General features: G+C 43.2%; 1 protein-coding gene across 1 annotated transcript in view; it reads left to right on the forward strand.

Annotated features, from left to right (window-relative positions):
- Positions 1-18,578, forward strand: part of magi3b (membrane associated guanylate kinase, WW and PDZ domain containing 3b) — a 116,924-nt gene that overhangs the window by 69,903 nt on the left and 28,443 nt on the right. Inside the window, exons 2-3 of the mRNA XM_079265964.1 lie at positions 10,690-10,806; positions 18,172-18,291. Coding sequence (XP_079122090.1) covers positions 10,690-10,806; positions 18,172-18,291 — 237 coding nt within the window. The remainder of the gene's footprint in view (positions 1-10,689; positions 10,807-18,171; positions 18,292-18,578) is intronic.

Below are 18,578 nucleotides of genomic sequence, written 5' to 3' on the forward strand. Positions count from 1 at the left end.
CTAAATACGTGTTTTGGATGTTTTCTTTCTACTAGTCTGAATAAAGATGACTATGGAAGCAAAATAGTGTTAAAGTCTGATGATGTTTTTGCCTTAACTTCTCCCATAAACGTCAACATTCTTCAAACCCACTAAACTGTCAAAATCACAAATACATGCATGTGTTGTAGCTGATATAATCGCTGTCAAGGACTGTTGGATAACTGGGCGCTGTGTGTAAGAGGTGAAACGCACGTGTGTGTCATGCTCTCTCAGCGCAATGCACTTTCATAAGATGCCCTGTTGCCCCCAGGATGCTCTTTGCTCACTCGACAATGAAATTCATGGTATTGCAGCCGATGCACTGGCATTTCAGGCGGAGCAGATATTACGACCTTCCCCTTTGACAGGAAGCAGCGGTGATAAAAGAGAGTGGTTGAGGAGTCCTAGCCCGGAGAGCTGCACCTTTTAATCCCCGCCGAGTCTTTGAATGACGACAAACGCATCGAGATAGACTTCTCCTTCCGTCCAGATCTCGGGAAGTTACTTTTAATGATAGCATACGGTAATGATCTACACAATACTGGCGAGTGCTGAGTGACACACACACATCCTCACTCTCTCTGATCTGGCACACACACATCCTCACTCTCTCTGATCTGGCACACACACATCCTCACTCTCTTGCTCTCTTTCCCTTTCTTCCTCTGCAAAATCTGGCGAGGCGGCTGCTGTCTGAAAAACAACGAGGCTTGCACATCTCATCGCCACGGCAACACTTACGCTTCTATTTCAAGCTTATCTTTGTTTGGGTGTGCGTGTGGTCTGTCAGTCACTTAAACACCTGAGAGAGAGAGAGAGAGAGAGAGAGAGAGATAGAGAGAGAGAGAGAGAGAGAGAGAGAGAGAGAGAGAGAGAGAGAGATAGAGAGAGAGAGAGAGAGAGAGAGAGAGAGAGAGAGAGAGAGAGCGACATTATGGGAGGGTTATAGATAGCCCATATTTCTCTCATCATTCCCTGGCGGCTGGCAGGATTAATGGCAAAGCTGCAGACTACGGCACTCGACGACCATCTTGAGTTAAGGATGACTCAGCCCATTGTTTTGGCCCATTGCAGACTCATTAAACATCAAAAGGAATGCCGGATGAGCTCTGTAGCTGCAGTAATGCACAGGTTTTGTTACGCAGCGTTGAGTAAACAGCATTCAAAGCGGCCCTTAGTGGAGCCTGTATAAGGTCTCACTGCTGTGTTTCCCACTCACTGTCTGCTAGCATGTTTCCCTGCACGAGCTGCTTGTGTTCACACAGCCTTGGTGTGGAAATGTAAGGAGAAAAACAGGCCGTGCCATTAGGTCTGAGGCAGATGTGAGGGAGATTAGGATCCAGGCTTTTTGTCCCGTGTCTTCCTGACTGCCTCCGCATGTTGGTCGACTTCCACCTCATTTCAGTGGCTTATACATTCTCCTCCTTACTGTTTTCTCCCGCTTTCAACAATTGAATACGTCTGGCCGAGTTCTTGCTCCACAAAAAACATGACTTCTCTTTTATGGAGACATGATTTGACAAAAGGTTTAGGATTAGCCAGACACTCCCACGAGCGAGGAACAACACGGCTCACTTGAGTCATGCTTGTTTTCGTAGATTAAACTCGAAAAGTCATTTCTCTCACCGCAGCAGAAACAGTGCTTGTATGCATTTGTGCCAGATGTCATTTTGCATGTGAAACAGCTGGAGAGAGGGGGCGAATAAGAAATGCACGTCGGTTACACCGGTGGTTCCCAAGCTGAGTGGCGTAGAGCCGAGAGGCTGCGCATGACCAGAGGGGGAAAGCGTGGATTGGAAGAAAAGCTGAATGAATCCGATTCATTTGGGAACAATAAACAAACAAGAGTGCTCGGATGCCAGCGAGGCTGTCTCAGTTTCGTAAGATTATTCAGAAATCAAAACAACATGCACAGGACAAGATGGGTGCACAGATTTATTTGTCTGGAGAAAGCAATTGGGCGATGCTTATTGATCAAACATGCCGGTCAAATGCAAAATACATAAACAAGTATCTGGCCTGCTGTTAAATAGCGCAGGAGAGGCCTGTGTGTTCCTCACAGTGGCAGTTTAACTTGTATTTTTCGCCAATCTGGCGAAAGAAAATCTTACCAAGTATTAGATGGATTGCCATGAAATCCTCTACAGGCATTCATGGTTCCCTGAGGATGCATCTTACTGACTTTGGTGATAACCTGACTTTTCCTCCAGCGCTACCATGAGGTTGACGTTTGTGGTTTTGAGTGAAATGTCCCGACAGCTATTGGATGGATTGCTATGTCATTTGGTTCTCACATTTATGTCCCCTTCAGGATGAATTGTAGACTGATCACTTTGATCATTTCTGTTTTTCATCCAGTGCCTACAGAAAGTTGGCCATTTTCCCATCAGCCACCTAACTTTGGGTTTAGTGCTAATTAGCAAATGTTAGCATGCCGACACGCTAATCTACGACAGTGAAGTATAGTGTGCTTAATATCAGCATTATAGCATTGTCGGTGTTTCCATTCAAATTTGTTTCATGCATGAACAAAATTAATGAAACTTCCTCAGTTGCAAAAAAAAACCAAAATTACTTCTCTTAATAAAGTATTTTTTGCCTTTGTCGAAGAGAGACTTGATGCAATGAATGGATCGTTTTTTAAATCAATTTTGATATAGCAAAAATAACTCACATGACTGATCAGCTGTTTCCATTGTTGATGTCTTCTCAGATATTCCCATAACGTGCAAATTTAAAATGTTCCTAAATGAAACAAATTCCTCCATTTTCTCTCGTAAATGGTTTGGATGGCCAAGCCTACATGCTTGTTTCTGGTTCACAACCTCTACTTCTACTCTGATTACAGCCATGCAATCCTTTAGCACCAACTTCTGTTGAAACTATGCTGTAGCCCCGTTTATTCACTCTGAACCAGTTGATGGAAATGCGCCTAATTCCCATTTGTTTTTTTTACAACATTTCAAAAGAATTGCTTAAATTTGCTTGACAGTTGAATGGACTCACTGCTACTGTGCTAGCATCGGCCTCAAAAAATCCATTAGCATGGCTGTGGACTCTTTCTGTTGTTGCTAGTTTTCCCAATTTTGTGCCCAGTGAATAACAATTCTGCAGATTTAGGTGTACGTAACTGTTACTTCCACACTCGAATGAGAATGAGAGCAAAGTGCAGTATTTTTCGATCAATGTTGTGCAAACGTTGGTCGTATGGATAAATGCTGTCTCATTATGAGCTTTTAGCCGGATGCTAAATGAGGACCCGCATGGGATGTGAAGTGTGTTTGTGTGCCTGTGTCTGCCATTGCATTCTGCAGCAGCCTCCTTCTGCACAGACCACATTAATGATAGAACAGAGGCATGGCCCATAGACTGCTCATTAAAGAGAGGGTAGAAGAAGAAATGTGAAATGGAGAGGAGCCAGACTGTAGAGGAGTATGAGACAGCGAAAAAAGAGAGAGCGGGAATTGAGAAACAAAAAAGTGAAGAGACGCGAAAACAGCGCGAGATCGAGTGTCGGCGTGACTCAGCACCAGATGTCTCTGTGAGCTGTTTGTGAGATCAGTGGGCTGGAAATGATGTCATGCTACGATCATACGAGGGGGGATTTGTCGTCATGCGGCTGTGGCTCTGACCTATGTGGCTTGCAGTGTTGGTTGAAAGGCATTTCATCTTGTTTACACTGCTGCATTTATGATGATGAAAGACAATAGATACTAATTGCATATTGCAAATATCTGACTTTTATAAAGTAGTCGCATAATCCATTCCAATTCATTATATAATATTTTCACTCCAAAATGTTATGACGTAGTGGAGGTTTTATTTATTAAAGGTACAACAGCAACACACAGTCTCACTTGTGTCTCTGGGGGCAATTATAAAGAATGTATTTTGTTGTTTAATTTGTGGGACTTCTGATATTTAGCTTCTCAGCATGCCGTAAGTTTTTAAAAGCGGACCCACGAACAGGTCAGTGATGTGTACGGGTTTAAAAGTCGTGAGTTTGTAAAATAAATAGCTACTTTTAACAGTAAATAACGAAGCTTCCTTTTTCTATTAAGTCGATTCTGACAGATCTGTTCCTCCTCCACTTAAAAATGATCCACTCGCTGCACAGTACATGGATGTCCCGCGGGTATATATTATGTCGAGAATAAAAGACAGGAAGATGTTCAGTTTCATGAACGTGAGAGATTGCAGTCTTTGCGTACACATTCCAAGCACACGTGTGTATTAACGTGACTTTCCAAACGTCTTCTGTCTCAATGTGTAGAATTCCTGCCTTTATAGTCTTTCCATGAGGTGACCTAGTGCACAGAGAAAGGTGTCAGGGGGCAGCAGCAGACCTGACGACATATTCCCTATTCTGAAGACTGGTAATCAACAGACAGACAACGGAGCTAATGACCTCCCTGTGGACGTGCCGCATGCCTCGGGGAGAATGCCTCAGAATGAAATGTCACGATGCACACCATGCGTTTGCTCACATTTCACTGGGGCCGATCAAGAGGATTAAATCCTGGCACAGCAATGCTCCCTAAAGAAATAGTTTTGGGTGAGTTAGCTTAGCATAGCATACAGACTGGAAACAGGAGGCATGTCACTGCTCCGGGCCAATAAATAGTAATTTAACCCCCTATAAAGGAACATGTCCTCTTTACGTTTTTTGTTTTGGATTAAACAAACAACATACAATATGTTAATAACAAATTGTAGATGGTATCAATCTTGTGATTCATGCTTATTCACATACATTTGGGTATCTTGAGTTAACAAACTGTGAAATAAGACAGTCAGTGTTTTTGTGGGCTGTCGACATCAGAAAACATGCTATTCAACAAGCCGCTTAGATTTGGTTCCCTTTCGTATGTCACATGCAGGTTTAAGAGAAGTCCATCTGAGTTTGGCCCAATCCCAATCTCAACAATCACGCGCACCCCCAGAGGCTTATGGCTGTCCCACTGTCAAATCGTGGAGTCCTTTAGGGCTCTCTCGCAGACATGTTGAGCCCCTCAGCCCACATTCTTGCAGACTTTGCCTTCGGAAGTCACCCACAATTTATAGTGTTGTGACATCAAACACAGGGGTTACCATTGGAAGCGTGGAAGACCGAGACATAACAAAAAGGTTAACAAAGAGATGGCACACATGGCATCTTAAATTCACGCAGAAACATTAAGGATTTGTTAAGATGGTACATGAAATCTGAGGAATACAAGCAGAGACTTATTTTATAGCTGTTTTGACAAAATTGAGGAAATAGATTATTAGAAAAAAACCTCATTCGTAACGCAAGATCCTGGAAGACGTTCGAATCAGGAAGTAAAAAAATAGAAAATAAAAACCCACAATTGCCGATAAGATGTTGTGACGTTGTCGTAGCAAAGTGCTGCCTCAGTCTTATTTATACCATTTCAAGCCCTAACCTCTCGCAACCATTTACTGGGGGATGTAAGTTAAGTTTCCCTTAGGGTGCAGGGCTTAAGGGCTTAGCGGGGACATTGTGGGCCCGTCTCCACCACGGCTTGAGAACTTTACCCTCGCACAGGCGCACAATATTTATTGCTCAAGCCAATCAGAGCAGACTGAGCTTTTCCACGAGGGAGTCTGAAAGAGACAGGCTCTAAAATGGGGTATTTCAGACAGAGGGTAAATACAGCTATATTCTGACAGACAGTATCAGAAAAAGAATGTGTTTTTTTGAACAGCATGTAACCACGGTCTAGTAGAAACCCAAAATACAAGTATGAACCTGAAAATGAGCTCTTTAACTCTCGGCAAGAAAGCAAAAATGCGTATTTCCCAAAAACATTGAACGACTCAATTATCACGTATTGTTGGTGGTTAGGAAGCACGATGCAGGTATTTTTATTCAGATTGTCGAATCAGACAACTTGCACTCTAACTTGTAATACCATTACAATGAAATAATGTATTAGAATGTGCAGTTTAGATGAATACAATTCAAATTGATTAGTACCTAGATAAAGTCATTTTACAAATTCAAAAACATTTGATTGACAGCAGCCAATTTAAACCTCTTCTCCACGAGTTCTGGTCAGTGACTGGTTTAAAAATAGATGAGACAAATTGAGGGAAAGGTGGTCTCAACACAGTTAAAAATGACATGATGTGTTATCAGCACTCCAATCTTATGTAATAATGTTCACAAACTCAACAAGTGCATATAATAACATTCACAGAGCAAATCTCTTCAAACGGATGCTTGACATGTGCTTGTGTGTGAGAGAGAGAGAGTTATGTCTTGCGCTTGGAGTGTTAATCGAATGCTGTGGCTTCTGAGTGAGGTGTTGGTCTAAGTGAGGATGTTAACAGTCTGTCGCTTCACTAGGGCTGCCAGGCACTGCGACCGTCGCTACAGACATTTCCTCTGAGCCTCCAGTTGTTGAGAAGAGCAGTACTGCTGATGTCAGGTGAAATGGCAACGCGCTGCCGAAGGATTCCCGTGGGCGACCTTGCTCTTTTCTGACACATCCTCTGCCGTCACTTCATGCAAAAATGACAGAGGAGAGCAGAGGATCTTTGGACGAGTTGAGCGTAAAGCAACAGCTTCACTGAAAGGGACCCGCTCGTTTGATTAGTCTAATCTCATCTAATTTGGAAGGAAGCCTGAGATATAGCTCATGATTTAACTGACAAGAGATAAATTAGGGATCATTTTCTGCCGTCACATTGACTGAAATCACAGTGGAATGAAGTGTGTAATGAAAGAAATTGTGGTAATTTTTCATGAATGGATTACTGAACGGGCCTCCGTGGCTTTCACCTACAACATGTCACTCAAAAATACACGTACAAACCAGGAAGAGATTCAAAATGACCTCAAAGAAACATAAAATGACTACAAAGAGACACATAGATCACCCAAAGAGGCCAAAACAAGTACAAATGGATGCAAAACAGCTTTAAAGAGATGAAAAGACTATGAAAAGGGCCAAAACCTCAAAGAGACACACAATGACAACAAAGAGACACAAAACAACTAAAAGGAGTCCAAAACGACTACAAGGAGAGACAAAGAGACAAGAAGAGGGGCAAAACCTCAAAGAGACACAGAATGAGTACAAAGAGAACCCGAATGGCCACAAAGAGACAAATCGACTACAAAAGCCCAAAATAATGTCAAAGTGCACAAAACAACTACAAAGATACAAAGAATGACCACAAAATGACTGCAAAGAGACATAACAACGACAACAAAATTAGGGTAAATGTCAATGAAGTCGTTGTGTCTTGCATCTGTGTGCCCATTGTCTCATAATCCACCAACCATCTCGGCTGCCGGTAGAAACGTTAGCTACAAGTGAGTGGATTGCCGACAATAGAGCCCATTGAGTCCCCCGTCACAGGAAAATGAGGCTCGCTACAATAGCCGTGTTATGACGTCTCTGACAGGACCCAGGAAGCCACAAAGGCCACACTGTACTTGTACCGCAATTAACAGATGAAACCAATGCGTGTGTGTGTGTGTGTGTGTTATATATTTCTTTTCATTTATTTATCCAGTGAAATGGGACTGAGCAAGCTTGCTCTACTGTCTTACAGTCAGACACATCCACACCTGGTAGCTCTACTATACAGCCGCAAGCATCTCGTGCTGAGGACTGTTTGCTACTGATGGTCGGCGCATGTGTGTTAGCTACAGCGAGCCCTTGACAACTGTAAGAAGATGTTAGCATTCTTTCATCATCAAAAAGAGTTTCATCATCACAAATGCAAAGTTTTTAGCTTACAATTAAGGGCCCCGTGTGTAGAGTAATATTTGATGTCATTGGCTGGTGCTCCGGGATATTTTGAGAACGAAAAAAAATCAAAACCGAGCATATAACCTGGTAAAAAGCCCAGTATTACATGCAACGTCTCAACAGGCTTCACAGGCCCGCAGCATGATTGAATGCTGTACCAGCCTGTGCTCTCAAAGAAGACAAGGGAAACCGCTAAAAAGAAACTCGTAGCAATTAAGGAAGACAACGAATATATATTTCAAGACACTTAAATTCGAAAAGGAAGAACCACGACATGGAAAGGAAAAAAGACATTGACAAAAAGAAGAAAAAGAAATTCAAAGTATATCGTTTCAAAACATGTGTTTAGCGTTGCGTGAATCCAGGGTATCCAGCAGATTGATGATCGATGAAGGTATTTTATTTATTGTGGGGTTTAATTGCCAAAGCTTTTGCATGTTCTGGCTTGAAGATGAGGCTGTTTTACTGATTTGAAGCGAACTGTGTCGAATCCTCGTTTAGATGCTACATCACTTGCTGAAAGCATCTGTAGTTTGTTGAAACAGCCATGTTTCTCTATTAATTCCCTTGTGCGTGAGCTGAATTTGAACAAAAATAATATTCTTGGGACAGTTTTCAGATGAAGTTGCCAGATTAGGCATTTGTTCCCCAGTCTCAGTCTGTTTTTTTTCTGCGAGACCAGCTGTGATGCAGCTCTCTTTGGACAGGCAGACGGAGAACGGTGCAACCTTTATTCTGAAAAGCCAGGCCCGTCGGGAGGACTGCTCCTAAAACGGTGTCAGATGGCAGCGGGGGGCCTGTGGACATGAGGGGCATTTTGATGTGAGTCAACAACTGCCTCCAAAACTGGGAGCAAGAGTAAGTTTAGAGCACAAAATAATAGGACCTCTGTGGCGTGGTCACATGTGAGTTCTGTTCGACGACTTGAACAGGAAAAAGAGGATTTGAGCGTTGACAAAACTTGCTGAAATATTCCTCGAGCTCATGATTATTCTATCACCCTTCTGTAGTCAAGTGCGTCTCTCCATTAGTTCATACAGTACATCTACAGTGGCAAGAGCTCGTCTTTAGTGCCACCGATTGGTATTCATGGCGAGTTTGATCTGTGTGTGCAACAGAGAGGGAAAGAGAGACGGGGACAGAATGGGGGAGAGAAATGGGGAAAAAAGTGATTACTTCTCTGTAGTCAAACTGTTTCAAAGCCTGCTCTCCCCCATCTGTCAAGAGATGAAGCTCACACTGAAGCTCAGGGCAGACAGACACCGAAGATCTCTTCCTGTTTTCCAAACTCCTCATCATGTTCTTTCAGAGAAAAACTTGTCTTCGCTGCGTGTGTATGACGACTCTGAAGTCTTTCCTTTGCCTCAAACTTTGCAAGAACTTGCTTTGTTTTGTTTTTTTACAAAGGCTTCTGGGTGTTGAGAGCAAAGGCGAAATCTTTTCAGATTTTCTCTGGCGCCTCACTTTTGAAGTTGCGCATTGCGCATCTTTGGTAAAAAAACTTTTTTTTAAGGCCTGTGTGAGATTGTTCTAAAGGTAAGTGGAGTGTGTGGCATCCGTCATCTGTCACTTAGCAGTTTGGGTTTCAGATGAACGGAGGTAGTGATGACAAAGCACTCATCTCAGTCCAGTTTGTTCTTGGTGTTTTTAACAAGCTGTCTTCACTCAGTACGCAAAGTACTCTTCCACAGCATCATGCTCTCTTTTCCACAGCATATTCTGAAGTGTTTCGAGGCCAAATACCCCGCTCTTGTACACTAAATCTCCATTTACACTTAATGATTGAAATGGATTTAACAGAAAGGATCAGAGTTTATAAAAATCAGTTTAGCCTTCGTCCTCCCCCTCAGCTACAATCTCCCCTTAGGGATCAAACGGGAATTAAAAGGTGAATCAACTAAGATTTAAGCTCTCAGACAGAGCAGGTTGTCACACAGTACAGGCGTATACTGCGTGTATAAAGCCGCGGATAATATTGCAACTATGAAAACCTTGAGTGCCAATAATATCTGTTCTGATCACCGTGAGTTTTGAGACTATCCAAAGGGCTTTGAGAGGGTTTCATTTATTTGCCCTGCTTACAAGAACGCTAGGCCTGGCACGATAGACACGTTATCGACTTTTCATACAATACATTTACATGAACCTCCATCATTTTTTACATTATCCACTCATCGTACGATATATCGACACCTCCCACCAAGACGTCTTGCTTTATAGGTAGATGTTGATATATTTTTTTCCATTCCAATTCCAATGTCTGAATATTCTTAGGAATTAAAAGTTCATCGCTCTTCTATAGGGTGTAATTGCGTTATTATGCGAATATAATATCACTATATATCGGTAGCACAAAATGGTCTTGAATGGCAACATATCATCCAACAAAAGTAGTTACCGTTGAGCACATTTCTGTTGAGAAGGGTGATGGTTTTAACGTAGGAGAACTGTGACCTCTGCACTTAATAGAACCAGATGTGAAATGACCAACCATTCATTTGGCAACGTTTCCTGTTATCTACCAGTTTGTACTCAACATGTGGCTTGTATTCTATGTTTTCACGTTATCGTTGCTTGCGCTGCCTTTAATATGCCCTCATGGAATAAATGAAATAGTTTTGAACTGAATTTAACTGAATGTATTTATTATGGAATTACTGTATATAGAAATGCAGTACAATCCCTCAGAATGGAATCCATATCATGATGTTAAGCACCCAATATCTGTGAAAATACCAGAAAATGAAACAGCTATGCTCTAAAAGGGGAACCGCTTAGTATAACAACAGCTTGATCTGACTCTGTGGCATTGATCACTTTGTGAGAGTACATGTCAAAGATGTCCTTCCCCTCAGAGAGAGCACCGCCATGTTTTTATTGACCCTTCCCTCTGTCTTTGCAGGTAAAGTATTGAACACGGACCTGCGCCACTACCTCAGTCTCCAGTTTCAGAAGGGCTCGATGGACCACAAGCTCCAGCAGATCATACGGGACAACCTCTACCTGCGCACCATCCCCTGTAAGTACACGACTGCATTCACGACACTCCTGCGAGCACAAAGGAATCTACAGTAATATAACCTACTTTCAGTGCATATGGGTTTTCATCTGAAGCACCTTATGGGACACAAGCTGATACACAAGCTGAGCAATTAGTGCTCTCTTTCTGTTACGCTACACAGGACTGTATACACACTCCACACTCACAAACGCACGCAGCTGCTCACTGCACTCATGCGTTTTCATTCTCTCACAGCGCTCTGTCACACACTCTACAACACACACACACGCACGCACACACACTTCAGTGTCACCATAGCAACCCGATCAAGGACATCTCCCTAACCCCCATGTAACTTGTTTTACTTCTGCGCCGTATCATCGCAGTATAAACCATCTTCTTTCCCTGAAGGACCCTGTGTCGGTCGCCCCCCCCGATGACTTTCCGCTCGGAGAATTAGCAACTGTCATTCTTTAATGGAGTGGTAAATACAACGGTTGGTACTGTGGACTGCCAAGAACAGAACCACTGCACAGAACAGCAGCTGTGTGCGCTTTCAGAGTAACAGTAATTCATGCCTAATTGAAATGTCCATTGATTGCAATATGTATTGCAAAAACAATGCAAAACAGCTGTTGATCTAACAGTCTGGATAATTTATGCTTTTCATGTATTTGTAACTAATCAGTGGTGAGAAATGGACCTTGTAGACAACATTTTGTATCTGTAGAGTGTTAGCACTTTTCACTTCATAGCCTGACGCTTCTGTATGTTTTGGGTTTTATGAGCTTGGATGTTATAATCTTTTAAAATGAAAGTGTGAAAATTACCTAAATTAGAGTGAAACGGCTGTTAGTACAGTAAAGGTGCAGATTAATATCCTGATTCAGGTTTGTGTCGGAAATACTGAAAATAAACAGCTTCCGTCTGTGTATAAATAGTGTCAATTACAGTAGCAGCAAAGATGATTATAAGCTTAAAAAGGCGTGGTAATTTATATTCCATTTATATCATCAGGCGGCTGAACAAATGTACCTGAATTTAAGACATCCCCTCTGTGATGCTCGCGTACATTTTTAAAGCGCTATTGCAGCACATCTGTAAAGCACCAGATGACGTGTGGAAGTGAAATTGCATAAACCGGAGACGCGACTACGACTCGGTACCAGTAATCCTGAAACTGTGATGATGTTCACACAGATATTTTGGCCTAAATATTTCCCACGTCCTGCTGAAGAGCGTCTCTGCTCAGAGGAGCGCCCTAATTGAGTGTCGTCGAGGTTTTAGTCGCATGCAGAGCGACTGCTCCTGAGGTGACGACAGACTCTGAGGCACAGCTCTGTCAAAAACAAGCAGCATCTCTGCTCCCCGAGGGCTGGAAGTTGCTCTCTCTCTTGTTCAGGGGAGACCTTTGGATGCACAAGTGTGACATTTTTTTAGGAAGTAAGCTGCTTAGCTTTCATGTATAGTTAATTTCTTTATGTTCTATTTTAGAAGTGGAGAAATATATTTCTTACAGTCCTCATACACCACCAATTCTTTCTTTTCCTCCTTTGACTGTTTCCTTCATTCACTCACGCTCCCTCTTTATTTCATATACCTCTTTTCAAAGCTCAGTAACAGTGGATGGAGAAGTCTTCAGTGATTTCTCATCCAAGGACAACCTGATATTCCACACACACACACACCTGTACACACACCCTGATCTTAACCACCACTGCAAACATGGCTTCCAATTTATTTTTTCCCCTGTACAATAGTGGCGGTCGTTGCGGTTTTTTACGACTCCTCAACCACCCATTCATCATCAGCAGCCAGTGGGCTCGCTGCATGAGACTGACTCTCTGATCCCCGGCTTGAATTACTGTTTTAATGAGCAAGAAACCGGGACTCGCACAGTGACGGCACCTCCATCATTCATTCGCTCGCTTTCAGTCTCCCATCCTTCACCCTCTCTTTTTCACTTTCACTTTTTCTCTGTTTCAATTACCCTATCCTGCCTTTCAAAAAAAAAGAGAGAAAAAAACTGGTTGGTTCACTCAGTTCGTTTTTCTGTTTGAAGCGTTCTTCATATTTCTGAGCTGATTTTGGTTACACAAGTATAAAAATAGAAAAAGAAAAACTAGAAAAGCAAAAAATATATGTTTAAATGTCTTGTATTGACCACTATGTTAAGCAGAAAATGATACTAATGTAATAATGTTGTGATGTTCAAATAGAAATCAAAGCTACGATGTAATCAGTATTCAGGAGCGTGAAGAAGGTCCTTATACACTGCGGTCTGCCATAGAAGTTTGATTTGTTACATTCAGATCACTGAGAGGACTACTTCATGTTTTTTAATTGTCATTCATGCTTTGAGGTTGTAGAAAGTCCTCTTTACAAATAAATGCTTTTTTGTAAGAAGGCTTTGTAAGTACTAGGAGAACAAAACGTTGTTTGATGGTTCAACCAGACTAGAACGAAATAGAATAGCAAAGGGCAGAAAGAGACAAAGATCCCTCTGAGCAACAGTTGATTATGAACAGAATACATCTTCAGTCATTGATGGAAGAATTTAAATTGGAGATTTAAATATAGAACAAGTTCCCTTTTCAGTGTCGAGTGCACAATAATGCCGATAACAAGCTGGAATATTGACAGCTGTGTTGCTTCAGCAAAGCTCTTCGTAAAGTGTCGCGAGAGAAATAGGTCAGTGTCGGGTCAGAAGATCAGTTATAACCTGTTCAATATAACCACTGAGTAGACTGCAGAGGGCCCAAAGAAATACTGCTTCCCAATGCACCATTGTAATCTATTTATGATCTCGAGTCACTGAAGCTTTTATAGGCTGGAAATCACTGGATCAACTAAACAGAACTTTTAATCACTTAATTCATCTTCTTTTGTGAACAAAACTATTTCAAATGTGCATTTGGTGTCTGAATTATACTCCTTTTGTCTCTGTTGAACTAGTCATTGTCGGAGGAAAGACGAAAAACATCAATATAACAGCTGATTCCCAACTTTTGAACTGGAATGTGTATCGCTTGATTCAGAGCGACTGTGTGTCCCAAATTGAGCCTGATACCATTAATTACAGTAACATACCGTACACACGCATATTTCCTCTGAAATGCAAAGTTTGAAATCCAGACATCAGCTCGATTTGAGAGCATCAATTCATGTGTGTGGGCGCCTTGCTCAATTGTCCACAAACATATAATCTCTACATGCATTGTCTGTCTGGAATTATACTTCTGCAGACAACTGGCCAAACTGAACCACATTGGACCAAGAAGCCACACAACAAGGTGCTTGTTGAGGCTTGTCTCTCTCTATCGCCTGCTCTTACTGCTGGTATTTCGCTCCCATAGCTCCGCCCTCTAAACGTGCTGTACTTGCTTGACAGCTTTTTGACGCCGAAACGGGATCTTTTCTTTCTCACCGTGCGAGACCGAGACTTTCGGAAGAAGTACACAAGGCAGGTTGAGCAGTCGTATGCCAGTTGAATGTGTAGCATGTCACATGTTGATGAGGGTGGATTTATATCCCAAATGTGTTGACAATCAGGCAGACAGCAAGAGGATGAGCAGATGCGGTTTGTGTCACTGTGCCAGTGCTCCACTTCACTTAACTACCAGCCACAGTGCTGTGCTGTCTTGTTTGTGTGTCCGACCAGCACCACAGGGTCAGTTCTGCTGAGATGCAGTACTTTGGGGCCCATAATGAAAGCATTAGTTTCTACTTTTAGGCCAGTTATGAAAGCTAAAAGAGGAATGTTCAAATAGAAAGAGAAAGAGAGACAGGCATTGAGCGTGTTCTGTAACGGAGGGATGGGAGAGAAAAGTGATGAGCAGAGAGACAAAGAGAGCAAGCTCCTTACGGTCTCTAAGGTAAATCCCTGCTTCTCCTTCACTGGGCCTTGGGAAGGGCTTCACCTCATTTGGACTCTTGCAGAAACGCTGGAGGAGGATTTCAAGAGCTGTGGAGAGGACGAAGGGAGGAGGATTTCTAAAAGAGGACGAAGAGCTCAGGGTCACACGCTGTCCCTCGACTCCCTGCTGAGATCAGAGATGGGCAGAAAGAGTTTGATCTGACTCAAAGTCTCCTCACTTACACACACACACACACACACACACACAATGCACTGGCCAGGTACACATGCACAGACATGCAGGGCCAAATTGGTAAACGTCATGGACACATACAGCCGTAAGCCGTGACCTCTCTGCCTGCTTCGTTGCAACTATTTCAGGAGCGAATTCTCCCATAGACGGTATATCAGAAGTGAACTTAGTCACCGTGACGTCACCCATCGGTTTGTGGACTGCTGCTTTGAAGCCTCGAGTTCAGCAGTTCAGCCGTCGCCATCTTCGTTTTTGGAACCAAAAGTGACACAAAGGTGTGGAGCTAAGTACAACGGAATGCTGAATAAGAAATGTTTACGCCACGCCCTGAATTATTTTTGCAACCAAAGGAGTCGCCCCGTAATGGCCATCAAAAAGAATGCAGGTTTAAGGCGCTTCAGCTTTGGCTTCACTCTTCAGACCCCGGGTTGTCTCTCTTGTCCTCATGGTCCGTCTTCTCCCTCTCTTCCTCAGTTGACTAACATTATATTTTAAGATAATGGTAGAAGATTCACGTGTGAAGTCGTTGTGTGCTTCTTGTTAAATGTTAGTAGCTGTGCTCTGTTATTACAACATAACAACAGCAGAGTAAGCCACACGACAGAGCCCACGGTATCTTAAAAGCAAACACGTCACAAAAGGACCAAGAGACTTTGGCTTTGTAATGAGCCTCCTTCCTCTCTCTCGTTCCGTACAGCAAAGCCCCAAAGTCCCAACATTAAACGATGCACGGAATCACCATGTTCAATTTATGGCCTGCCATTTCTGACTGACTACCTCTGATGTTCCCATCGTGACACAAGACTGAAGTGACAATTTGTTTCAGTCCAGGATAGACGGACACACATGGCTGTGACCGCTGTGCGTGGCCATGAAATTAAAGGAATAGTGTGACATTTGCCGAAATATGCTTGTTTGTGTTTGCTGAGGGGAAATTTTCCGTTTGTCCGGTAAATACAAAGTAACATGAAAAATGACATCTCAACCTGTGCAAAATTGGAGAAAATGGAAAAATGACGGTGTATAATTAAACGGCGGGTTGTGTGCAGGACTATTTCTTTGCACAAAGTGACTTGCTGGATTCTTGACGTCATTGTCCTTTCTGCATTTTGGATTTAGCAACAGAGACACGAGAGCGGTATCGATCCACCGCTTCAGCTTTTTGGCAAGAAAGCGATTCGATCATTTCCCCAAATGTCTAAATATTCCAAATGGTGTAACGTCTGCACAATACAAATGCATTCCCTGATATATGAACCAATACTATGTATAACTTTGTGTCCTGACACCAATGCTTCTATGGTAACGCCTTTCAACACACCACCTCTTGTCTGGTTTAATTAACTGCAGTGCATCGACTGCTCCCTTTTTACACTGAGCATGTTGTTTGAAGGAGCAGCCTCCAGCAGTTTATTTGAAGGCCTGTTCAAAGTGCCACCGCCTGTATTTGGAAGGACAGTGCGACAGCATGTTTCAAATTTCTGCTGCTTTCAGTCAGATGTCCCCTCAAAGCTCAGCAAGCCCTCAGTATATTGTCAGCGACTGATCCCCAATAGGAGGCTTATGGTATACATCAGTGTGACATTTGGGATGATGGTTTGGGGAGATATTTGGCAGGTACATAACTGTGGCTCAAGTAATTGGGCTACAGGGGACATGTTTGAGTGACCAAAGCCAGTGCGGGCAGGCAAACAAGTTGGTAATGAGAAGCAGCAGAGGCTGGCATTCTCACACACGATGCAATGTCAACCTGCTGAAGGTGCGCTGTGATATCAAGGTGCACTGTGGAAGGAAGCTTCTCTGATGTGTTTTTTGCTTCTTTTTCAAAACTGCTTTTACTCCGCTGCTCGGGTGCAGAGAAGGCTGTCGCCGTCCAATTAGCGAGATAATATGAGAGCGGAAAAACAAAAGGGGACGGCGACATAAAGTGACTTAATAGGCCGTTCGGCCACCACAGGCTGTGTACAGCGGCTTCGCTGCAAATTGCTGCAGACATTACAAGTGACAAGAAGTTACTTGGAGTTATGCAACAACATATTTCAATGAGATCCCACTGTGGTTGGACTAGAATATGCTGTTTAAGGTTTCAATGCAACAAATGTCATTGAGCGGATTAGCAAATTTGTAATGTACAGTCAAATCACAGCGGCTGTTTGCAGGTACAGCGAGGGTCAAATTGCGTGAAAAATGATTGAACTCTGACCCTGATCCATCTCCTTCTGACTCATCTCATCCCTGCTGCAGGGCTCCTCCGTGTGCCCTGATCTCCCCTGACACTGAAGTCAGGTTGATTTGAAGTTGTTTTTTTTAATCGACCGGTGGCCTGCGCTGGTGTTTCTCAGCCTCACATTTAGGTGACTCGACATCGCCGCGCAATGTAGCTCCGATGAGGTTCTCGCTGTGCGCTTTGTTCAGCCTTCCATGTAATAAATAACTGCTGCCCTGGCTCCTGTTCAGCCGAGGTTATTTCTGTGGACTTTGCAAGTTTGGTGGCACGCCACTTAATTAGCCCTGAGTGCAATAATAGAACAGTCCTACTTATTTATTCATTTTATATGGTTTACATAATCCTCATGCTAATGTAATCATTTGGTGTCCATTTGCGACTTGTGGATATTAATTTGGGGGGGGGGGGGGGGGGGCTTCCATCAGTGTTCCATCAATAGACTGTGGCTTCACCACAGGAGCAAAATCTGCACAGAATGTGTAATTTGCATTGACGGTGCCCTCTGTGAACCTAAGCCACTCCTGGAGGTGACACAACCTATCGCTTTGATCGTTTCCCACCTCCGCAGTTTACTCGGCTGCTTTCTTCATGTCAGCTGTAGCCAGTAGATACATCAAGAAGCCCCCCAATAATGACTCGTAGCTGCAGTTACTCATGGAGGATTAAATGAATACCGCCGCAGGCCCTCATCAATTATCCATCTTCCACAGGATGGCACCAAGGTCTTTTGGGGTTTTCGTTCCAAAATGAGATTTGTGGGAAAGCCTTGCACAGATCACAAAAACACTGTTACAAAACTGGGTCTTCTGCATCTTATGAATCGTGAACGAGGAAGGTCAGTTGAAGATCTTCTTCAAAAAAACATGAAACGTTATAGAGCTGGAGCTGGATGAGAGGTGTCTCGGGTCAGGGTCAAGGCCTTGACGCAACAAAAGCAGAATACAACCAAAGTCATAAAGTGTCACATGATGTAACGTCATCATCCCAAAGCACTTGTATCTCTTACCTAAAACATGCTCTGCATCTTATTTTTGTTTATTTTTCCAGGTACCACACGGATTCCCAGAGACACGGAGGTGCCAGGAGTGGACTACAACTTCATCAGTGTTGGAGACTTCAGGATCCTGGAGGAGAGTGGACTTCTACTGGAGAGCGGGACTTACGATGGTTAGTATCACCTCGCTGTTAACAATATGAGAAACCTGCACGTGTGTGGCCGCACCATTCACGCTGACAGCTCCCCATCACGGAGTGACTGTGAGCTTGATGTTCAGTCGGTGTGAGTTACAGCCTGCCGAGAGAAACGTGACAAGCCGGACGAAACGTATTGATCAGTGAGACATTATTAAAGACTCGTTGGAAGTGATTGTCAGATTAGCAGCGATACTCGCCGCCCTTCAGATGAACTCCACTCTTCTGTTCCTCCACGCTCTCTCTGTGGAACGGGCCGCTGA

Source organism: Melanostigma gelatinosum (genome assembly GCF_949748355.1).
Source record: "Melanostigma gelatinosum genome assembly, chromosome: 3".
Classification (NCBI taxonomy): Eukaryota; Metazoa; Chordata; class Actinopteri; order Perciformes; family Zoarcidae; genus Melanostigma; species Melanostigma gelatinosum.